This window comes from Lemur catta, chromosome 3, assembly GCF_020740605.2.
Source record: "Lemur catta isolate mLemCat1 chromosome 3, mLemCat1.pri, whole genome shotgun sequence".
Taxonomy (NCBI): Eukaryota; Metazoa; Chordata; class Mammalia; order Primates; family Lemuridae; genus Lemur; species Lemur catta.
The window spans coordinates 33,138,783-33,163,697 of record NC_059130.1 but is presented as its reverse complement, the minus strand read 5'-3'; the positions used below and the strand labels follow the sequence as shown (position 1 = coordinate 33,163,697).

Below are 24,915 nucleotides of genomic sequence, written 5' to 3'. Positions count from 1 at the left end.
TCAGTTTTCTCATCTATAAAATGGGATTTTTAAAAAAGCACCTACTTTTTAGAGTTGTTGAGAATTAAGTGACTTAATACTACAAGAAGGCTTAGCATACTGCTCAATGTTGCAAGCTCTTTTTAAATTCCAGAGCCTGGTCCCATCTGCCCAGAGGTGATCCACCCCAGGTTACAGGTGGGGGCTTGGCCTAGAGAGGGAAAGTGACTTGTGCAAATTCCCAGTGAAAGTTAGCGGGGTTGCTGGGCTGTGAACCCAGGAATTCTAACTCCTAGCCCTCTCTGTGCTCCCCCCATCAGACTCTGGGTGGGAAGTAAGGGCCCGAGAGGAGGAAGGAAGCAGTTCCTACCTTTCCGGAAGCAATCCCAGTGAGGCCTCCAGGCCCTTCTCAGGGTAGCAGGAAGCCTTCAGAACTTCAGGTCTTATGAGAGGACTTCCTGACACCAACAGCAACCAAAAAGAGGAGAAAGAAAGCTGGGAAGACATTCTTAAGCCCAGAAGATGTATCTGTCCTGTCTCGTGGGGATCAGTTCTGTAGAGTACCCCTACCTTCTTTCCTGGGGCTCAGTGGCCCATGGCAGAGGGATCTGTGATTGGGTGACACTGCTTCTCATGTAGTGCCCTTCCCAGGTCATTGCCCTCCTCCCAGCTCTGCTACCACCCCATGTCTGGTGGCACCTTCCCTCCTCTGACCCAGCCCTTTGTGCTGTGGTGCCACAGGTCAGGACATGGTGCCTTGGGAGTAGCAGCTGGTGACACTGAGGGTGTTAGTGAGGTTCCCTGGGCAGGAGAAGGGAAGCCTCTCCCCCACAGACTGGGGACGGGGAGGAGGGAGGTGGGTGAGATAGAGGCACACACTGAGCAAGAGCTGGTTCTGCTCACTGGGCTCCAGCCAAACTCCCCTGAGCTGGGCTGCCAGCTCCGCCTTCGCCAGTGTGGGCTGAACTCCCTGGAAGAGCCCACATGGGTGGGGACCCTTGTCCCTAATCGCTACTCCCTGCTTCCCCTGTAGTGGCTTCCACAGCCTCCAGAACCGCAGCAGGTGGAGGTCTTTTGAGAGGATGGCACCGCAAGGAAGCAGAAGCCCAAAGACCCCAAACCCTGAGCACATACTCTTTCTGCTTAGGTTGGAGATCTTGCTATCTATTGCTCCGTTTTTCCTCTCCTACCCACACAATTCCCTTGAATAGATGGTAAAACTGAGGCAAAAAGTGGGTGGACCCTGACTGCCCACCCATTTCTTTCTAGAGCCCAGCCTGGGACCAAGGGGCCTGGCCACCCACAGCCCCTCCCCCTTCGTCCCTGCCAGTCTCTGTGGCTTTTTCCATCTGGTGAGTGGCAGGTTTGGGGGCCCTAGTCTAGTTTCCTCCCCTGTCTCCTGGGCAGTGCCCTCGGGGGAGCCTCTGTGGGCTAGCTCTCCTCAGTCTCAGCCTCGCAGCCCCTCACTCTCTGCTGCAGCCCCCCAGCTCCCGCCCCTGGGCTGTGGGACAGGGAGAGGGCTGAGGGGCTGGCTCTGCATGCTAATGTCCTGCCCATTGTCAAAGCCCCTTTGTGCCAGAGAGCTCCATTGAGGCGGCTCTGGGGCGGGCACAATGGGGGCTCTGTCCCCTAGTTCCCCCAAACAGTCACCTGCTTTCAGAGCCTCCCCACCCCCCTTGCCCCAGTGTCCGGAGGGCCCAGAAAGCACGGGGGGTGGGGGAGAGGTGGGGGGGGTGAGAGTGTGGGCCCAGAGCCCAGGAGATGGGCAGGAGTTGACCCCCCCACTCCCTGGGCAGGCTGTGGAGGGCACACAGAGGGGAGAGGCCCAGCTCCCCGGGCGGGGCAGTCCATGGACACAGCTGGAATGCAGGTTCTGTGAGGCCTGAGGAGGGGAAGGGGCACTCACAGCCTGCCCACTCCTGGGTTCCATGTGCCCAGCTTAGGCCTGTGGCTGCCCGCCTCTCCTCTTCCTCCCACCGCAGGGACGCCCTTGGGCTCACATATGCAGAGACACACAGGCACACGCTCATCTATGCAGCGCCACACCCTGCTTCCGTACACACATCCAGGAGGATGTGCTTGGACACAACACGCCGACCCAAGCGCACAGACCCGCTTGCCCACGCCACGGTCCCCTGGCATATGCGCCTGCACACCTGCCCTCCGTCGACCCTGCCCCTGCCCCTTTTGCACCCCCTCTGGCAGCCACAGGCGTCTCAGCACCACCTCCCCCCATGCCCTCGCTGCCCTCTGCTGCTCTGACACGGGTTATAACAAGTTTGCACTTGTTGTGACCTCAAGAATGTGGCCCTGGGGCGGGGAATGTCCTGCTGCCTCAGACCATACCTGCTTATATGTTAACCATGTTAACCACGTTAACCACGGCACAGCCTCTGCTGAACTCTGAGCACGGCTCTGCCACCCCCACCCCAACCACGAGAGAGTTAGGTGGGCCAGGACCTCCGCCCCAGAGCTGAGTCGAGTACACCGAGTACACCCGAGGGAGCTATATGTGAATAACTAAACCCCCGCCTGGCCTAGCACAGGTCCGATGTGACCAGAGCACATGGGTATATCCCAGCCCCTCCCTGCCCCGTGAGGGGGTAGGACAGTTACCATTTTCCCAGCAAGGCTCTGTGCGGGGAGGTGACGTGCCCAGGCAGTTGATGGCAAGGCTGGGACTAGAATGGAGGCCTCTTCCCTTTAGGTTTTTATTCTCTTTCACTGTCTGTCTCTTGATGTCCCTGAGATGACCCCACCTCATCCCGTGTGCAATTTTAACAGAGCTAGCTTTACCTACCTTCCTTGGGAAGGAGTGGGGGTGCGGTGGGGAGAAGCACAGCAGGTATAGCAGGCACAGCAGGTATACATAGAGACCTTAAGTAGGCTTCTGGGTCTAGAAAGAACTTCCCAAGGTCCCTTGACCCCTTCACTTTCTGTAGGCAGGGTGAGCCTACTTCCTTTCATTTCCTACCCTCCCACCCACCCCACTCCTGCTACTGACTCTGGATCACCGGACAGAGTAACCCCTCAGCCTTCTTAGCTAGGGTGTAGAGTTGGAGGTCTCTACCAATTACAAGTCCTTCATGATGCCTTGCTCTGAATTTCCCAGCTAATATCCCGTGTCTGTACAGTATCTGTACGGGGTGTCTATGCCTCTCCTACTCTTCTGGTCTGTAGCATCTTCTGGCAGCCTGGAGCAGATGCCCTAGGAAGGGAATAGACGGGGCCTTGTGGGATCCCAGGCACTTGAGGGCTGATATACAATGGGGTTCTGGGACCTGGGAGGTGGATGGGGTCACAATGGCAGAGACTCCATTAGATGGAGAGCTAAGCTGACACTGGCTCGCTCATCGGCAAATATTACTGAGTGCTGATCTCCAGGATGCTTCCCTTACATCAGAATTGCACAGAAGAACTTCTGGGCCCTTCTACTCCTTCTCCCCACCCCCGCTTATCTAGTACGCTCCCCCTCTGGCTACTGGGTTCTCCTAAGGCTGCCACTTCCTTCGTGCAGGAAGAAAACTCCCCCAGCCCTTTATCCCCAGTGTGATTCTTCTGCCCCCAAATGTCCCCTGTGGGAGAAAGAGGTCTGCCCAAAGTGTCACTTCAGCCCCCTGCTGTACTGGGCTATTAGATACTGTAAGAAACAGAGGACAGTGAGACACCTCTGGCTCTGGTTCTGCATCTAGTGTCTTTGTGCCATGCCTACCCCCTCCTTCTCCTCAGTGAGGATGTGGATAAAGAATAAGTGGAGGGTGGGGGAGAGGTAGAGAGATTGCCTCCTGGGATGATGGGGGCCCCCCTTAGATGTCTCTGTGTGAGGATCAGAGGTTGCCTGGAACAGGAGGCCTGAGAAGGAAGTTGAGAGGACACCTGTCAGGAAAGGTGGCTTAATCCCCTGAACATGAACTATAGGAACAGAGTACCTGTGGGTCTCCATCTCCACCAAGGGTGCAAAGAAGAAGAAATTGCTTAGGTAGCAGCAGGTAAATTTTGATTTAACTGGAAGAATTTCCCAGACATAAGGCAGTACTAGGCGAAGGGGAGGGCCAGGAAGAGGTAGAGGCTCACTCTCCCTCACAATAAGGAGAACCCCCCTGCTTTAGTCACCTATTGAACAAGGCCTGGGTGGCCTAGGAGATAGTTCCAATGACTCTCAGCGCCCGGTGGGCTGTGGGGTTTCCTATGGTCTCAAACGAACTTCTTTGACTGTTTTCACAGCCCCCAGTGAGGGCACCATTGAATCTGTCCCCTCGTGTGGACCTCACTATTTGCTGTTTATTCTAACTCTTGTTACTGGCCCAGCTGCTGCAGGGGTGACAGAGACCCCTGAGACCTGCTGGATGGGAGAGCCAGCTCCAACACACAAGGGGCCAAGGCCAAGGCTGGATGGGGAACGAGCTCCATGGGTGATGCTCCCAGGTTGGCTCCACATCAACTGGCACTTCAGGACCCCAGGGTCAAGAAAATGATCTTGTAGGAAGAGAGAAGTTGGGATGAGGAAGAAGGCCAGGGTTATTGCTCTGATTCTGATATTAAATAACATGGGCTACTGACTAGCTGTGAGATCTTGGGAAAGTTACCCGCATTTTCTAGGCTTTGGCTTCCTCTTCAGTAGAATGGGGGGATTGAATGGCATGACCATGGAGGGTCTCCTGGCATGAACACCCTATGACATAGTACAGTAGCAAGATGACAAGCACAGGCTTTGGTTTATGCAGGCCTGGCTTCAACTTGCAGTGCTACCTCTTACTAGCAGTCCTCCTGGGCAAGTTAGCTAACGTCTCTAAGTCTAGTTTCCACACCGTTAATATGAGGGCTGCACCTGTGACCCACCTCCCAGGGAGGACAGGATGAGGCGCTGCATGAACACTCAGCACAATGCCTGGCACACAATAAGGGAAGTCCCGGGTACCGTGGCAACACAGATACCCTTGCACAGCAGCTCGCATGGGGGGTGGGGGCCTCCAGAAAGGCTTTCTAGAAAAAGTGACATCTAAGCTGAGTCCTCAAGGAGGAGTAGAAATGAATAAAGCAAAGTGAGAGGGGGAGAGTGTTCCATTATTTGCAAAGAACTGTTGCTAAGAGAAAGCGTGATCTGTTCAAGAACTAGCAGCAGTTTAGTGTGGATACAGTGCCTGTGCGAAGGGGGTGGAGAGGGGATAGAGAACATGGATGCTGGGCAGTCGGTGAGGCCAGATTACAAAGGACTCGGTTCCACCTGTCATTCTAAGGGCTTCGGAGATGAGGTCCCCCCACTTCCTCTCCATCCTCTTTTTTCTACTTTTCTTTCTTCCTTTCTCTCAAGACTCATTCCTCTTGTCCTTGGTCACATGGGCACAAGGAAGCACTGGGCTCCCCCGGGAGGATCTGGCCAGTCCAGGGAGAAGCTTTAAGTTCAGAGTTGTCTGACTCTGAACTAGTTTTGGCCCAAGCCTGAACTTTCTGTCTCTCTTCTTTCTCACCGTGAAGGAGGGATCTCCCTCCCACAGAAGACTCTGGACTTCTTGCACTGAGGCATTCCTGCTAAGCACGGTGTGCCCACCCTGGGCCCTGGTTTTCCCATCTGCCCCTCTCACTGTAGAGAGTAGGGAGAATGCTGATGGGTTGGGGCTGAGGGCAGCTTGGAGGACCCAGGGACAAGAGAAAAGACTGCTGAGGAGACTGAGTTAGCGCCCCTAGTGTCCAAAAGTTGAAACTTCAATGGGAAGCTCAGAGGAAAGACTTCCCAAAGAGGAACCGCATTGCGTTGCATACATTGCAAACGGGCCTGAAGGAGGAAAAAGCTACTTAGAATATCAATCCTACAGGTGCTTCTAAGTCAAGAAATACCAGGCACTGAGAAGGACACAAAGATGAACAACATACAATTTGAGAATCAGTTCAGGAGAGATTCTCCTGTTTGGGAAGATGGGGATGGTCCTTCCTGGAAGAAGTGGGGTTTGTAAAATGACCCCTGTGGGTGCCACTCCTGGGGTGCTTCCACACGGCAGATGACTCTTCTGCCTCCCCCTTCTCCCACACTACTTCTCAGAGCCTCCACCAACTAGGTCCAAGCCCTCCCTCACCAGTAGCCAACACAGCTTCTAAGTTCAAAGACAAGTGTGTAGAGAAGGCCTTCAGCTGGGATCTGGTCCGCCTCCCTGCCTTCTCTCAGGTGAAGAAGCCTGTCTGGCTTGGGACCCCAAGAAGCAGGTCCCATCATCTCTCTAGTTTCCCAGGCTCTGGTGGGAGATCAGGTGACAGCTCAGTGGCTCACTGGCCTCCACCCCAAGAACCTTATCTCCTGGGGCCTGGTCATCCTGGGCCTTGTCAACTGCCGAGAGGCCCTGAGGCTGGAGGCAAGTGGGACGGTGAGGGGCTGAAGGTCAGTACTCGAGGAACTTCTCTCTGTTCAGCATCCTCAGCACACACTCTCCCATGCCTCTGCAGGTTGACAGGGTCTGGGAGGAATTATAGGGAGGAGGGATGAAGACTAGTTGGTTGGAAGCCCTTCCAATTGTGGGGCTATGGTACGTTCTACTCTGCTGATCAGCATTACCCTAGAGGGAGAAGAAGTAGGGAGTGGATTAGCCTGAGCAGCACAGAGCCCACCAGTGTGTGGAGAGGCAGAGGGAGAGGAAAGCCTGCAGGACTTAGAGACACAGGTTCTGGCTGTGCCATTAAATAAATGCCAGCAAGTGACATTGCCTCTCTCAGCCTTAGTTTCTCTAATTCAGTAGATATTTTTCCTTTATGGGCAAAGTAGGAATAATAATATCTTTATTTGCATAAAGGCCTTACAGGTTTCACATACTTTATCTCATATAATCCTGACTACACAATAGAAGGTTTTATTGCTTCCTTAGATGAGGAAACTGAGCCCTAGAGAGTTGAAGAGATTGACTGAAGTTCCCATAGCTAGTAAATGACACAGACTAGGATGGCACATAGTGGGAAAGAAGAATAGATAGGGACGTTTGGCTGTGACCCATACATGCCAGGATAACAAATTAGGTTTCATTTGTTAGGCTAACTCCATTTGATTGAAAATGGCTCTCTGTATTGCCACGTTGAGAAAGATTTAGAGGCTCAGTTAAAACAAAGGTACTGTGATGACTTAGCGCTATCTGCTGAGTGGCAGGGGGCGCGTGTGAGTGAGGGCTTACATGCGGCAGGGTTGACATCCCTAGCCCAGAATCTCCCGGAGACTTCAAGTCTAGTCATTCCTCTATAGCCATCAACTAGGTTAAATTCAAAGGTACCGGCTCAAAACCATGGCTGAGATATAGTCTCTGCCTTTGAAGAGCTCACAGTCAAAGGATGGCGTGGCAAAATGTCCCAGGGACATAAAGGGAAAGTAAATTTTTCTGCCTGGGAGCCTGGGGAAGGTGCCACAGTGGAGAGGGTGTTGGGACAGGGCCTTAGAGGACAAAGAGGATTTGAAGGGAAGAGAGCAGGCCTGGCGGGGAGCTGGGGGCGAGGAACATGCTGGGTAGAGCGAGAGGCCTGAGCAAAGGCCTGGAGGCAAGGAATGGAGGGCAGGCCACGTTCCACATGGCCGGAACATGGGCCACGCAGGGGGAATTTCAAAGGGGAGGCTGTGAAAAGTAAGGGGGAGTCAGACAGTGAAGGATTTTGAATGCTATGCCAAGAAGTTTGTGTTTCATCACCAAAGCCATGGGAGCTTGTTGAAGAACGTGAAGCTGAGTGGGTGGGATGATGGGATGTGTGCTGTAGAAAGGCACTGTGGCCGCTGAGGGGGTGGGAGACAGGAAGGTGAGCCTGGGGGCAGGAGGACCAGGAGATGGTTGCAACATTTCAGGTGAAAGAGAATGCGAGGCTGAGCTGGGGGAGCCTCAGAGGCCATGGAGAGAACCTGCAAAGGCAGAACTGGTGGATCTAGTGACCAACTGAATGGGGGCGAGAGAGAAAGCAGGGGTGGCTCTAAGGTTCCTAGCTTGGGCACCCAAATGGAGTGTAATGCTGTGAACAAGAAGGGACATACAAAAGAGACTCCCATTTGAGAAGAGAGGACACTAGTCTGAACACATTAAAACTGGAATGCCCCAGACAGAGGGAGGGAATGGGTAAGTATGGGGACACACAGGGCAAGGGTGAGGGGGAGTACATGGGGCGGCGGAAACAGTTGAGGAAGGTAGAGTAGAGTGGTTAGGGATGAAGTTGAGGAAGGTAGAGTAGAGTGGTTAGGGATGAAGGCCAAGGTGAATTCCTGAGAATCATCAAGATTTAAGGGGCAGAGGAGAGATCACAGCAAGACACACAGGTCTAACACACACGGAGAATTAGAGAGAACCTGGAGAACAAGGAGGAGACCACCCACATACTTCACAACTCATGCAGCATTCTGACATACACAATCCCATTTAGTTCTCCCAACACCTTTGTGTCATTGGGCTCTTTTTGCAGGTAAGGGAAATGGAAACCCAGAAACTTAAGTGATTTGCCCTAAATCACATAGCCTAGAAGTGGCAGAGCCCCTTAAGGGCTAATCAAGGTCTACAAAACCAGTGGATTCCCACCCACCGCATCTCAGTACAAGGCCCAGAGCGTGTGGAACAGACAGGCTGGTCGCCACTCTGAAATGTGGCAGAGAGACCGCCGGGGTAGAGGACCTAGAAAACGCCCTTAGTGATTGGAAGGTCAGCTGTGACCTTGGAGAGCGTTTCCTGTGGCTTTAACTGCCCCTGGCGTGGCTGTGTGGAGCAAACGGAATTGTTCTGAATTTGTCCAAGTGTCCCACATTTTGAAAGTGTTATTATTATTTTTATAGTTATTACGTATTATTAGATTGCAATATTTGATATTGCTGATATGGGACCCATTTTTTAAAATTGGCAATTTCGTATGGTTCAATCTAATATTAAACGGCGTGGACAGGGGTGGAGATGGGCGGTGGGTCCCTGAGACAGGGCAAGTTGCTGGGCAAGGGCAGCCGCGAGGCACTGGAGAGCCCTGCCCCCTGGTGGTGGGGACGTTACTCTTCAGCCCCGGGCAGAGAGCGGCAAATAGCTGGTGAAGCTTGAAATTTGCGAGTCCCCTTTCACCTCCAGGGCTTCCCCACCAGCCACCCGCCGTCTTTCCAATCCCCTCTGCTCGAAACTCAGCAGAGACTGGGGTGGGGGCAAACTCTCCTGAGGGGCTGTGTCTGGGAGAATACTTCTCAGAGCTAATCTAGGATGATCCCCTCAGCCAGTATCTCTGGAGATAAGCTGAGCATAGATTTCCCCTTTGGAGAATCTTGGGGGCCTAGGCCAGGCTATGCCTGGTTGGAGATCCGGGGCAGAGCTGACACCTGAAGAAGGGGTCCTGAACAGACACGTTGTTCATCACTTTGTTTCTCCCTAACCCAGCCCAGACCCTCTTGAGATTTTCCCCTAGTGTCCTTGGGAGCCTTTTCAGTATCTCATGTCTTACAGAAAACAATAGGATAACAACAGCAGTAGGAGTCACTCCCATATGTGCCATTGCTTCCAGCTGAATCTTAGCACGGATACTGATTTTCCTGGCTCTTTGGTTAAGATGAGGAGGGATGGGTTCACATCTCTAAGCACAAGTTCTTCTGAGGTGAGGACCCAGATATGGCCATGCTCAGAGCCTCTTCAGAGTGCTGGAGCTGGGGCTGAGGAGGCGTGGGACACCCTCTGTCCTCGGTTGAACTTTGTGTAGTGCCAACCTACCCACAATGCACCAGCTCCCCTGCTGAGCCCAGGATGTGCAGCCCTGCTGGCCCAAATGACAGCTAGGAGCAGCCTCCGTGACAGGGTGATGACTCAGGGAGGCAGTGTGATGGGCACTATGGAGGGGTTGGGAGGGCAGGTGCATCAGAGAGGCAGTGCCTATCCGCTGCCTGAGCTGGGCAGTCATTCTCCCTCTCCAGCCAGGGAAAGAGGAGGTCCCAGAGATGCCACCCTCTGGGTAGATCTCTGCAGGGACACTATTCCCTGCTTATAGAGGACAGAAGGCACAGCCTGGGGATTGGGGTGGAGGAAAGGGCAATGGTCCCAGTCAGCCCACACTGACAGGCAGGGTGGTGACCGAACAGAGAACCTCTGACTTGGCCCCATCTCTTTGTCCCTCCCTCTCTAGACTAGAAAGCACACAGGGGGTCAGAAGGGCCATACGGAGGTTACAGGCTCCCAGGAAATGCTTTGAAGGCTTTTATCCTTTCTTTTGATCAGAATATGAGAACTTTCCAAACGTTGACATAAGGGAAGAAAAGCCTATTCATCCCTGGGCCAGGGCCTCGGTGTCAGGCTGGGGCTAGAGGATGGGAGGGGAAGGGGAAGGAGACAGAGGCAACAGTGATTCAGCTGGAAAGTCAGCCCCAGGAAACACACACACACACACTGCCCATTTTTTTTTCCCTACCACAAGATTTGTGTGCATCTAGCTTCATTTCTATTTGTTTATTTTCCTTGGGGCAAGACAGGAGAGAGATTAATGAATAATGGCATCAAATTTGAAAAGAACCTTAATGAATAAAGACATCAAGTTTGAAAAGGATCTCAAACCCAGCTCCATTCTTCTCCCAACCTTGAGGGCTTACATAATCCTGCAGTGCTTTTCTTCCTGCCTCTCCTCTCATACCCTCTCCTTCCTCTTCTCTTCCCGGGTCTCTCATTGAGAACACTTGGAAGCCCAGAAGTGCTTCTTTTCTATCCCAATGCAGCTGATCTCCTTCTGGAGGCCTTGGAGGTTGCTATTCAAGTTGGAATTGGTGTCCATGAAAGTGATAATATGGTTGGTGAGGGGAGGCTGAGTGGCTGTTTCCTCTCCCCCCCAAGGCCGGTGGGAGGAATGGGACCAGATCCCAGTGCGGGGTGCTCGGCTGCACTTGGAATTTTAAAGCAAGAAGTGACCTTGATCATCCATCAACACAGCACCTCGCAAACTGACCCAGAACTGTGTCCTGAAAGGCAGAGGAGAGGGAATGTGTGCCCCAGAAGCTATGGGGATGAGCCTTAAGCCTCCAAACACTGGACATCCTTGAAATCTGTTTTCATCTAAAGCTATGTTAGTTTTTCATTCTACTTCATCATCATTGGTATAGTATTCAAATAATATTTTCCCTCAAAATCTTTGAGCAAAATTTTTATCTTCAGAAAATACACCGAATTTAGTCCTGTGGCTTTGAGTGCCTCCTGGCACACTAGTGCGTGCCCTTATTTGAGAAGTGTGGAACTAATGCAAGTTCCTGTTCCACAGTGGAGGAAATAAAGGCCTGAAAGGCTGAGAGACTGCCAAGGTCACAACTAGTCAGTGTCAGAGTTGGGACTGACACCTAAGTTTCCTATTCCCAGTCCAGCGCACTTTCCACCAGGCAGTACTGCCTCTCAGTTCCAGACAGTGTCTTGCATATCCTTGTGCCTGAGTCTCTCTTTCCATCTCCAGAACGCCAGACACGTACCTAGCTCAGCTGTTTAAGATGAGCATGGGTTTGGAGACCAGCAGAGTCTCAGATCCTGAGACTGATAGCACTCAAAACTGAGACCCCTCTGTCTATGAACAGGGCTGTCCCAACACAGCACTTGAGTGTGATGGACAGAACACAAACTGGTACCATAATTCCCTATTTCTACCCACCTATTCATTTATCTATACCCAACAGTGATTGGTTCAGGAATACCTTCACAGCTAAAATAATTGGATTACTTAATAGCTATAGTGGGCATTCCTCTTGTCTTCCCGGAAACTGCCTCCCTTTCTGATCCCATTTCCAAATTCTTAAATCAAGAGCCTCTTTTCTAGAGGGAGGAAGTAGGGAGAATAGGAGGCATTAGGGAGCTTGGCACGCCTCTGCTAATGTGGACACCTAGGCCTTGGGATCTAGAGGAAGAACAGGAGGATAAAGTGTGATAAAGAATCTGAAGGTGAGAGCTGTGATTAGACAGACAGCAAACTGTTCCTCCGGATCATCATTTTCCAAATCAGTTCTCCAGGACGAGATACAGAAGGCTGGAGAAACTATGAGGCGAAGCGACAATCAGAGAGATGTGTCGGGAAATAAAAAGGCCAAGAGGAAGGTGAAAAGGAGGACAGAGGGAGGGGAGACACATTATGACAGCCAGAATGAAACATGAGAGGGGCAAATGGAGCAGTGCAGATGATAGACAAGATAAGAAGACAGTTGGGAGGAGAGTCCAAGAGAACGAACCGGGGAAAATAAGGTCATGGCAGACAAAAGCAGGAGAAGATATAGCAGGATAAAGCGAGCACAAAGGAAGAGCAGATGCATCCTGGGCATCATTGTTGGTGAGTTTTTCACATCAGTCTGTCTCCTGCTCAAGGTGTCATCTGCCCTGGTTGATTGTTGAATTTGCTCAGTGCAGGCAAATTCACTATCATGTTAACTCGAAATTATAGTGAAAAGGACTTTGGAGTCCAGCCAGGATCAGGTATAAATCCCAGCTCTGCTACTTATACATTGTGGCACTGGGGCTCTCTGAATCTCAATTTCCTCGGCAGTAATTATGAATATAAGAAGACTTGTTTGACAGAGCGGTTGCAAAGACGAAATGTCAAGCTCCCATCTACAGTAGACATGCAATGAACGATAGTTCTTCTCCCTCACTCCTTCCATTTCCCTGAACCAAACATTTGGAAGAGGAAGTATTCCACAGTCAAACAAGAAAAATCACCCAGTGGCTCTGTGAAAGGATGTCCCGCATCCATGGGGAGTGGACATCAGGGTTCTGTGCCTGAGCCCTACAGGAGCCCACACTGTGGCTGTTGCCCTTATTCCAGCTGCCCGACCTTAAACACGTGAAGCTGGCCACAAAGCAGGAGGGTGCTGAGGGGTCAGAGCACATCTCTGTCTTCCCAGTTTGTCCTATGAAGCTCTTTCATGTGCTCCCAACATTTCAGTCAAAATGAATGGCTCCTTGTTTCCTGGCTGACCCTGGATGGCCCTGGATGGCATCAATGCTCATATTTTATACCTTTTTTATATCTTTTGCTGATACCGCTGCCTTCATTGGAAGGGTCTTCTCCTTGAATCCCCAAAACTCAATCTCTAAGGGTCCAAATCTTGCCTATCTTTGAGGCCAGTTCCTTTCTCCATGCCACCTTTCTCCATGAAGTCTTCCCTGAGTGAGGCAGTCCAGTAAGGAGGAAGAAGCTCAATTCTTGGTTGTTACTAAATATGTTTCCTGACCTAAATGAGGAAAACCACATTCTTATGAGGTTGTTTGGGGAATTATGTGAGTTAATATGAAAACAACCTAGTCCAGTGCCTAGCACATAATAGGTGCTCAATCAATACACGTTATTTTCCCAACCCTGATCCTTTGAGCTAGAAGTCTTTTTTTTTTTTTTTTTTTTTTTTTTTTTGAGATTGAGTTTCTCTATATCTCCCAGGCTGATCTTGAACTCCTCGGCTCCTCCCACCTCAGCCTCCTGAGTAGCTGGGACTACAGGCACATGCCACCATGCTGACTAATTAAAAAAAATTTTTTAAGAGATGGATTCTTGTTACATTGCTCGGGCTGGTCTCAACCTCCTGAGCTCAAGCGATCCTCCCACCTCAGCCTCCCGAAACGCTAGGATTACAGGCAAGAGCCACCACGCCTGGCTTAGATGTCATCTTTTCCTTCACAAATTCCTCTTGCACTTCATTGCCAACTCTTCTATGGCACTTATCACCTCCTGTCTGTTTTATTGTTGTCTCCCTTATCAGATAGTGAGGTCTTCAAGGACAGAATCTACATCTGATCCATGTCTATAATTCCAATGCCTTGTTTGTTTTATTTTATTTTTACTTGTCCTTTTTTGATACCAGATCTAGTGCCTTGTTTAGAATCTCGTACCCAGTAGATGCTGAAAAGATATATGTATTGTATGAATGTATGAAAACACAACTCAAACTGCATGTGGTAGGCAGCATCATTGCAGATGAAAATATTTGTTTTGTTGCATATCTATTAGTATTAATAATTACTTATCTGGGTTTCCATATGTACAAGGGAAAAAAGAAAATATCATAAGAAAAATCAAGAGAAGACACAAGCCGGGCATGGTAGCTCAAACCTCTAATCCTAGCACTCTGGATTAGAAGCAGGCTGAGGCAGGAGGATCGCTTGAGGTCAGAAGTTAGAGACCAGCCTGAGCAAGAGTGAGATGCCGTCTCTACTAAAAATAGAAAAATTAGCCAGGCATGGTGGCATTCACCTGTAGTCCCAGCTACTCAGGAGGCTGAGGTAGGAGGATCACTTGAGCCCAAGAGTTTGAGGTTGCTGTGAGCTAGATTAATGCCACAGCACTCTAGCCTCGGCGACAGAGGGAGACTCTGTCTCAAAAAACAAACAAACAAGCAAATTAAAAGAAAAAAAAAAAGAAGAAGAAGAAGACACAAAAAAGAGGGGAGAAAAATAAGGCCCCAAAGTGTGAGGCTCTGGATCAGAGTGTAGTTCCACCCATTCTACCTAGGACAAGAACCTCCATATCTCCTCAGCCTTGCTGTGAAGCTGGAGCCCTGTGCTTCTTTCAGATGGGCCCCGATGGCTGGAGTGGGTAGGCAGTCCCCTCCTACTCATCAATTTAACCATAAAATACTTATTGGGCATTTACTATGTGTCATAAATTGTGCTGATCTTTAGGGTAACCAAGATTTAATGTTATGCCTGGATCCTTCCTTCAGTAAGCTTATTTGTAGTAGAAGACAAACGACATGCCATGTATCATGAGATGTGTCATAACAGCTATAGATGGATGTAGATATGCTTATTTGGAAAATCAGAAAAGGGAGGTATTACTTAAGGCTAGGGAATCAGAGAAGGCTTCATGGAAGAGAGGTTATTTGAAAGGGGCTCTGAAAGATAAGACTCTGGTATGCAGAGACAAGAAGGAACGGGGGCAGGAAGAGAGAGGGGCATGCATGGCCATGTGAAGTCAGGAAAGCCCGGGTGTGCACTGCAGCTGGCTTGCTTGCTGTGTGCCCTTGGGGAGAGCTGGCAGGAAATAAGGCTGGGGAGGAGGTTTAGAAGCAGATTGTGGAAGGCTCTATATGCCTGCCTGGGTTTGGCCTCTTTTTGGTAGTTAATGAGGAGACATTAAACTTTTTTGAGCTGGGGAGGGCACTGAGACAGTTACAGTATAATGAAAAGGGGATGGGTTTGGGAGACCGAGTACCTGAGCATGAGCCCAGTCCCACAGTTTCCTGAGTCACATCATCTCCCAGGGCCTCACTTTCTTCATTCATAAAACAAGGATTATGATCTTAATATCTCATAGGAATGCATGAGAATAAAATGCGAAAGCTTTGTAAGGTACTGAGTAAATGTTCATTGATTTGTATTCAGAGGTGTATTTAAGGAAGAATAATCCAGTAGCAATGTAGGGTGGATTTGAGGAGAGAGAGAGTGGAGACAGGAGATGAGTAGGAGGCTGATGCAGTGATTCTGCCACGAGGCATCAAGGGCCTGAAGTAAGACAATGAAGTGAAGGTGGGAGGCACAAGTGATAAACCCACAGCACACGGCATTAGATGAAAGTGCGGCTGAGGAAGGGGAGAGTTGGAGCCTGGGTAACTGGGAGGATGATGGCACTGTTAGCTATTTAGGGAACCAAAGAGGAGCAGCAGGTAAGAGAAGAAAGAGCATTCGTTCACATTTGGAAATGAATGCATTTAGTATTCATATCCCAAAGCTCCTTTCAGCTCTTGCTAGGAGAAAACAGATAAAGCTCTTTCCTTGGGGAGCCTTCCCGGCCCCTCCAACCCGACAGGTTTTGGGAGAAGGTGCACAGCATTTCCCTGCCCCCTCCAACTGCTGCCCCTGAGAGGGGGTTGAAGCATCCTTTCTAGTCACCTAATTTAGCATAATCAACTCCAATGCTCTGTAGCAATTTGCAAAGCTCATTCTGTCCCCATCCTCCTGCAAATGGAAGAGCTGACGCAGAGAGCTGGAACTGATGTCTTGGAGCTTTCTTTCTTCCACCTTCTGAACAAAGGATTTGTAAGCATCTGCAGCATTTGTGAAGCCTGTGTAAACTCAGGTCCCTCACATTCCACCTTGGCTCCTCTTGAAGGTCTCCACAACTCAGGTGTCTCCCTGAGGCAGACCAAGGCTGCAGCCCTCACCGTGGCCTTGGCCTGCCCAGACCAGGCTTTCAGTCATTTCTTTATTCTGTCTTTCTTAACAAAGGTACTAGGTACTGCAGAAATGGGTGAAAGGCAGAGTCTGCGGCCTTAAATTAAGAGCATGCAGGTGGTAAACAATGGTAAACAAACCATTGCAAAGCATGGTAATGTTTCAACACAGGAATATGTATAAGACCAAGCACAGGAAACCCATGCTGGCTGTGGGAGGAGCAACAGAGAAGATGAAGTATTTTCTTTGAGAGTCAGGGAAGGCGTCAAAGGGTGTTACTAACACTTAAGTCAAATTTTGAAAGATAAGGAGGAGATCACGGATAGGCAGGGTGCAGGGCACCCGAAAGGGGTATATCCAAAGGTATAAGGACCAGCTAGTGGGGCCCTTTGTAGAGCTGGAGTCTAGGGGAAGTGTGATTGTCAAGAGTAAAGGCAGGAAGGGGTCAGAGACCAAATCACAGAGGGCCTTGAGTGCTGTGCTGGGAGCCTTCCAGTTTATCCTGAAGGCCGTGGGGAGCCAAGGATCAATTGCAGTCATGAGAGTCACAAGAATAGTGTCCCTACTCAAGAGCAATCCTGTACTCAGGAAAGGCTCTGATAAATCCATTCATTATTCTGGGCAATAAATGACTCTCAGCTCAGATAAATGAGCTCTCAGGTAAAGACAGACAGCTCCAGGAAGAGCTTCCGGGCATGAAACAGTAGGTGGGAGCTCTGTTTGCTGAGGGAACGTGCTGGACATCGCTGTAGCTGATGACTGGACTTTGTTTTAGGGAAAGAATTGTTAGTGCAGTTCTCAGAGGAGAAAGAAAGTGGATGTTCCTGCTTCTGTCTTTTTTACCACTCAGAGTCTGGGCATCAGAATTCTGCCCCTAGTATTTGGCTGGGACTGTTTTGGGGGAATAGCACCCTCTAGAGGGAAGAGTTTGCATGTTTTGGGTAGGGCAGCAACAAACTATTCCAGAGCTTTGGCCTGCTTCCTTCCCCAGGGGCCTGGCCAGCTTGGGGGTGGAGCGCAGCCGATTGTTTATCCGCTTCTGACTCTGACCACCGTGGAGAACAAAGCTGCCTGGCTGTGGGAGGTGGCACAACAGCTGGGAGTGGCAGATATAAAGGCTGGCAACAGCAAGCACAACAGCTGGAGGCGGCAAGCACAACAGCCAGAGGCAACAAAGAAGCTAGGCAGTAGCCCAAAACTCCAGAGCTCATGAGACTAATAGCCTTACCACTGGGCTTTAGAAGCTCTGGGCTGTCTTTTCTGTCTCAGCTGTGGTCCTCTATCCAGGGTATCACAGAGGCACCTCATGAGAGCATGAGACCTATGAGAATAAACCTGGGGTACATAGAAGCAGTTGCTACATTTAAAAAGTTCTGGACCAGAAGCTGGAAGACCTGGGTTCTGGTTCCAACTCTACCACTAGTCTACGTGGGGCGAATCTCTCTGAGCCTTAGTTTCTAATGATGTCTTTCCTACCTACCTCATGGTGTGAGGATCAAATTACATATTTTGTCAAATTTAACATGATAAATGATCATAGGCTATTATTATGGGAATGATAAGCAAGGCTTTCCTTGGACTTGAAGAGCTTCCATTATTCTGATATGCAGAATCTCCCCTCACCACAAAGCTAGGACTTCGATGAAGAATCCCTGAATGTCACCATAGAAAGTGTGGGGGTAGAGGTGTCTCGAGGAGGCAGACATCCTGATCCTCCAGCAGTGTAAGTGGAAGCTTAAAGACACTCGTTCAACCTCCTGTCCAAAGCTTTAATCTCTTCTACAGAATCTCTAAATGCTTGTCCAACCTATCCCTGAACACCTTCAGAATCAATTACTTCTCATTCTAGAGACTTTAATTCAATTAAAGTAGTTTAAGATTGCTTGCTTTTTAAAACACATGAATAACTCATACTGGATTATTTTCTGCTAACATATTTAATTTTTTTTCATGTGCTGCTTGCTAAATCCCATCTTCCCAATTGCTCAGGTAATTTTTGGACCCAAGTACATAATCCAGCATTTATCCTTTTTATTATATTTGGCTTATTCATCTGGCTCCTTTTGGATCCTAATTCTGCCCAGGTCTTGAATTTGTGACCTGTCACAGCTTTTTGTCAGCTACGTAATTGATAGCCATAGTGTTCTATAGTTTTGAATGAAATTAATGTTAAGAATGTGGAATAGGACAAGGCCAAAGATAAAGCTCTCTGGAATATCATTAGAAAACTAATTCTAGGCTCTCATGGTCCACTCACCAGTATAACTGATCTTTTAAGACACTTCATTAGATTAGCATTCCGTTCATTTTTCTCTATTATATCCCCCAGGACATAATGAAAGATCTTGTCAAAAATCTTACTGAAGCTCAGGTACACTTTATCTATTAAATTTCTCTGATTTATCAATTTAGTAACCTTATCCTCAAAGGAAATTAGTTTATTTTGTTGTGACGTTTTCTTAGTGAGCCCATGCTGGGTCCTAGTGATAATGTTCTTTCCCGTACCCTGCATATAAGTACTCACAATCCTCATATTCTACTCTAGAATCTTACTTAAGTTCAATATCTTACCTGTTTGCAATCTGTGTAATATATATCATTTTTCTTTTTGAAAGTTAAAATTATGTTTACTCATCTCCAATTTGCAGCACTTCCTCTGTTCTCTAATATTCCTCAAAATCTCTTATTGAAGTTTACATCTTCTTTTCAAGAGTTTGAGGATCAAATGAGAAGGCATGCTAACGTGTGAACTCTAAAGTGGTATACAGATATGGGCATTATGGTGGTTGTTTTGTTATTATTACAGCTACTGAGTACTAAATAGGGCTTTAATTTGGCTCTAAATATAAGTTCTTCAAACTTCAGAGTTTTTGAGCTTCCTTTTTGTTCCTAAGTAGCCTAGGATATCGGAGAGTGAACGACATTGAAGTCTGGTTGAGTAGTCTCAGGTGGACAAAAGTTCCAAGTGGTGTAAGGGGCTGGGAAAATGAGCATCCTGTTTGCCTCTGAACATTCTTGGGGTTCTCATCCATTGGTGGGCTACAGTTCGGTGCCTACTTGGATTGGCATATGGATGGACCCAAATAATTCAGAGTTTTCCAGGGGCAAGACATGGGGAAATAGGGAAGGTGGGCAGTGTAAAGAGGAATGATAAAATACAATGGGTCAGACTTTTTGGAATGTATTCTCCAAGAAAGGCCAAATTCCCCAGAGATCACCCTGCTCCTTCCCAGAAGATCTGGCCATCAGATTCAGAGTACAAGGGCTCAAATGATTAAAATTCTTTCTCAGCTGGAAAAGTACAAGTTACTCCTCGGGCAGGGATGCCAGGCACCTTGTATTAAGTGAACTGTCTCCTATTTCAGTGCCTTGTCCCACTTTCTACTATCAGAACAAATAGCAATCCTGAATTTGAGCCTGTGCAGACATAGCCACTACTTAACTTACACTCCTAACTCTCCTACTTCACTCAGTCAAGACAATTTTGCCACCTACAATCTGGCATTTCTGCCAGTCCTTGGGAAAATGTCCCAGTGCCTCCAGGAAGCTTCAGCATGTTTCTCCTCCACCACTGCATATTTCTTTTTGTTCAAGTCCTGTCTGTGTTTTTCTTACCATCACCTTAGACTCTAAACCAGACCAAATTTCTAACCCAGATGAGGCAAACAGTTGGTGATAAAAAATATTTCACCAAGAGCTGTGTGCTTGGAGAACATCTCAAGGAGCAGAAGAATGGGCGGTTCCTGATATTTTCTGAAGCAGATGAATATCTTAGTATTATCAGTGGTTATGCACTTGGGGGTAGGAGAGAGAATGAAGAAATAAAGCGTATGTGTGTGTTAAGGGGGATTGGCCTGGAAGGATTCCAACAGGATAGCTTTTCATGAGGGTGGTGAGGGATCTCTTTCAAAATTAGAGAACTGGTTTTGAGGTGAATGAAGGTCAGTAGAGCTCTCGTTAGTCTCATCCCCACCTTCAAGAAACAGTGAATTTACTACTCTTTCTCCCCCTTCTAAGAATTGCAAATATCAGACCGTATTACAATTATTTGCTTACTGAACATGTTTCTTTCTCATGAGGCAGTGAGGTCTGGAGCACAGGGATGTCATTTTCGTCTTTGACTTACTAGCACCTTGCATATTACCTGCCGTGTAGTAAGAGCCCAATAAATATTTGCTAATAAAAGAACAAATAAGTGGCATTCAAATGAATGTTAATTCCTCCTTCCTATTGAGTGGTGGTGAGGAGTTGGCTGGATTTCTACAATAACCTCCATTGTGCTGCCTTGCTTCCTCCAGATGACGTCAGTTGCCAAGGTGTATTACAGTCAGACCACTCAGACAGAAAGCCGGCCCCTAATGGGCCCAGGGATACGACGGCGGAGAGTCCTGACAAAAGATGGTCGCAGCAACGTGAGGATGGAGCACATTGCTGACAAGCGCTTCCTCTACCTCAAGGATCTGTGGACAACCTTCATTGACATGCAGTGGCGCTACAAGCTTCTGCTCTTCTCTGCGACCTTTGCAGGCACCTGGTTCCTCTTTGGTGTGGTGTGGTATCTGGTAGCTGTGGCACATGGGGACTTGCTGGAGCTGGGTCCCCCGGCCAACCACACCCCCTGTGTGGTACAGGTGCACACACTCACTGGAGCCTTCCTCTTCTCCCTTGAATCCCAGACCACCATTGGCTATGGCTTCCGCTACATCAGTGAGGAATGCCCACTGGCCATCGTGCTTCTTATTGCTCAGCTGGTGCTTACCACCATCCTGGAAATCTTCATCACAGGTACCTTCCTGGCAAAGATTGCCCGGCCCAAGAAGCGGGCTGAGACCATCCGTTTCAGCCAGCATGCAGTTGTGGCTTCCCACAACGGGAAGCCTTGCCTTATGATCCGAGTTGCCAATATGCGCAAGAGCCTCCTCATTGGCTGCCAGGTGACAGGCAAACTACTTCAGACCCACCAAACCAAGGAGGGTGAGAACATCCGGCTCAACCAGGTCAATGTGACTTTCCAAGTGGACACGGCCTCTGACAGCCCCTTCCTTATTCTACCCCTTACCTTTTATCATGTGGTAGATGAGACCAGTCCCTTGAAAGATCTCCCTCTTCGAAGTGGTGAGGGTGACTTCGAGCTGGTGCTGATCCTAAGTGGGACAGTGGAGTCCACCAGTGCCACCTGCCAGGTGCGCACTTCCTACCTGCCAGAGGAGATCCTTTGGGGCTACGAGTTCACACCTGCCATCTCACTGTCAGCCAGTGGTAAATACATAGCTGACTTCAGCCTTTTTGACCAAGTTGTGAAAGTGGCCTCCCCTAGCGGCCTCCGTGACAGCAGTGTACGCTATGGAGACCCTGAGAAGCTCAAGCTGGAGGAGTCATTACGGGAGCAAGCTGAGAAGGAGGGCAGTGCCCTCAGCGTGCGCATCAGCAACGTCTGATGGCCTCTTCCCACCTCCCCATCCCTCTGGTCTGTTTTCCTCTCTTTCAATGCCCTGAGTAAGGAATACTATCTGGGCTTGCTGGAGATCTCCAGAAGCTCCACTTTAACCCAGTGGCCTGTCAGTAATCTAGGCCATCTGGAGTCCAAATTTTCCTCCCACTGTCCTCTTTTGCCTCCGCCCCGCTTCCACCCCAATACATGCACCCCCCCCCCTTAAGCCAGGATGGGGGAAAGAGAGGGATTAGGCTGCAGTGGCCTAGAAGGCCTCAGCCATGCTTGGAGACCCACATTAGGAGGACCATGCAGTTGGATGGACAGACTCCCCCCAACCCCCACCACCACCAGAAAGTTTGGTGACTAGAGGCTGGAGCCTCTCCATCTCCTATCTTCCCATCTAGCAAGTTCCCTAAGGCAAGACTCTCTCTGATGGTCACTTTGGGGTCTGTGCCCTCAGAAATATAGGAATCTGAAATCAATTTATCCTGGGCCCTGTTGAAAGAAGCCAGCATTTGTCATGGTGTAGCTAATTTTTGCTAGTAACTCCTGACCATAACCCAGGACCATGGTCACTACTATTTTCCATTTCTAGTTTCTCAAGTGGACCCTCTCAAGATACCCAGTTCTCTCATAGCCTCTGTCCCCTGAGAACTGGGTTTGACCCAGAAAACATTAACATACAAGCACCACACCTGCACCTGTCCTGGATTCTGAACTCTTCGGTTTGAAGTGACTAATTCAGAGCTGTTGTCCAAAACTTTGAACCTATGCTGCCCTGGGAAGATTTGTTTCCTTGTGTCCTGTGAATGGGAGGACCCTAGCCAATATATTCCTTTGAAAAAATTCCAGTGCCCAGGCCCCACGGAAAGGTCTGAGAATGTTATTCAGATTACATTGCACCTGGCTTTTCTTCTTGCTTTTCTGCCCAGTACAGACCCCGCTTCCCTTAACCCCAACTGTTTGGAGGAAGGGAGGGAAAATGCAAGGACCTCCCTCTCTTAACACTGTTGCTCAACTAAAACTGGATTCATAGGGAACAGATTCCCCAGGAAAATTAAACCAACCCCACCAAGTGGGACGGCTTCCTGACTGTCGTACAGAGCCTCTGGCAATTGGTGATGCTTTGTTACAGCTTGGGCAGAAGCAGAACTCTGTGGCTGGCAGCCACTATTCTCCCTGTTATACCTCCTGGTGCCCTTCTGAAAAGTGCCAGGTATTTCATTAAGTAATGCTGGGAGAGAAGGAAATTATATACTTCCTGATCAAATAACCATGGCCTCCCTCAGTCATTCCGGAGACTTGGTATAAAATGATGAAAATCAACGTCATCTCTACTGTCCTCTGCCATGAGGCCAGTTTCAGGCAAGTTAAAAAGCATACTTTAAGAGATCAGGCTCAGGCCATTCCTTGTTCCCTGGTGGGGACTGTGGGAGGGTTCAGGGAAGGGAATATAGGCACCAGAACTTTCTCTAAAGCCCCAAATCCCAAGAGTGCTTCCCGTCCTCATTTAGGTACCAAGGAACTCCCCACAAAGTGGTTTTGCAGAATCAAGTGGCAGTTTATTTAAGGTGGCCTCAGCCAACTGTTACAAGCTACATACTTGTACAGAATATATACACGCATCTGTGTGCACAGTCTGGCAGAGAAACTCATAAAATATTGGGGCTAGTCCATGATCACCACCTACTATGACTGCACAAGGTCTTATTATATTGACCTCTCCTTGAACTCACCTAACTATATTTTGAAAATGAAGACCCTTCAGTCTCTACTTACTGTAACCCCCACCATTACTCTCTAGCCTTCATGAAAACAAGAACCAGATACCCATGATGAGCTGAAATAATAAAAAAAAAAGAACCAGATAAACTTGAAAATCTGAAACAGAGAACAGAAGGCAGAGAGCCAGCTTTACACACTCAACTTTATTCAACATTAGACTTACTTGATTTCTTCCAATGTGTAAGAGCAAAATGCACTGCAGTGTGTGTGTGTGTGTGTGTGTGTGTGTGTGTGTGTGTGTTTTATCCATTGGCAAGTTGTCCTTCCTTTGGTTTCTTCTGCACACTGCTTCCTTCCTGAAGGAAGTACTCTCTTCCCATTCTCCTGCTGTAATTCTAAGTCCCCAGACTCTCCTCAGATTCTTGGGTAACAAAGTGAGAAGAGAACATTTTCTGATTTACCTCCTTTGAAGTGCCTCCATTATCCCAGGCTTTGCTCTAAGTTGCCCTTTAAATCATACTGTCCTATTAATGCAATCTGGCATCTTCTTCCATAAGCCCCCCACCAGGGAACAACTCCCCCAACCCCCGCCCCTAAATTGTTCTTTAAACTACAGCCTGTCTCCTTTGACCTGAAATCCTTGTTCAGGCAATAGGACAAGCTTCAGAAGCAACAAGGTCTGATGAGAAATGGTCTCCCACACCAACCATGGACTTGAAATGTCAGGAGAGAACTAAGGACAGATGTTAAGGGGGTGGTTTCAGAAGATGGGCAAAACAACTGATGGGGATGGACACCCAGGATGTAAAGATGAGAAAATATGATGCTGAGGGACCTAGTGAAATCAGTGAGATTCTTGAGTTTTACTTGGGCTAGCAAAAAAGAGGTGAGTGGAAGCTCGGGGAATTAGGATGTGCTACATATGAAAGGTTTATCTAAGGAGAAAGAAACAGAGATAATATATATATAGAAAGATGTATATAGATGTATATATGCCCAAATATACTGAATGTACAGAAAGGAAATATTCAGAGACCTTAGCATAGGGGGCAGATATCTTGTCCTGGTTATGGGGTAGGACACCAGATTTTCAGATTTACAACCAGTGATCCTGGTTTCAACATGGAAGTGAGAAAGTTGATGAAGGATTTCAGATTTGGCAATGGGAAAAGGAGGGTTGGAAGCTGGTCTTCAGAAATAAAGAGGCATCCGCTGAGGCTGTGCTACTGATAGGACTGGGAAGTGAGGAGTTAGGACACTGGGGAGGGGAGAAATCCCATCTATGGAAATCTTGGAAAATCTACTACTTATACTGTGTGTCCCCATGCCCAGCAGTGTCCTGCCACTGTAGCACCTTTTTAAAATAAAATAAAATAAAATAAAATAAAATAAAAGCACCTTTTTGTTTCCCTTTCATGAAGTACACTGTATTTCCCCTTCTTCCACAGGGGTGGGAGCAGCTGAAGCTCCAGCCCCTGGAATTAAACTGAGAAAGTGAACACCGTGGTATGTGGGAGGCACTAAAGGGAGGCTCAACTCTAGAATCCAAATGCCAGGACTGAAGAGCTCTTGGATCCAGGATACTGCCAGCCATCGATGTGGCTGCAAGCAGCCCAAAGAGAGTGCCATCTATGCCAAAGGAGTCCAAATACTGGCATTTGGGCATGGAGGGTTAAGCTATAGTTT

The 24,915-nt window shown here is 48.7% G+C and overlaps 1 protein-coding gene across 1 annotated transcript in view; it reads left to right on the top strand.

Annotated features, from left to right (window-relative positions):
* Window positions 1-22,777, top strand: part of KCNJ10 (potassium inwardly rectifying channel subfamily J member 10) — a 29,510-nt gene extending 6,733 nt beyond the window's left edge. Inside the window, exon 2 of the mRNA XM_045547070.1 lies at window positions 20,369-22,777. Coding sequence (XP_045403026.1) covers window positions 20,369-21,508 — 1,140 coding nt within the window. The 3' untranslated portion in view covers window positions 21,509-22,777. The remainder of the gene's footprint in view (window positions 1-20,368) is intronic.
* Window positions 22,778-24,915: the final 2,138 nt, after the last annotated feature.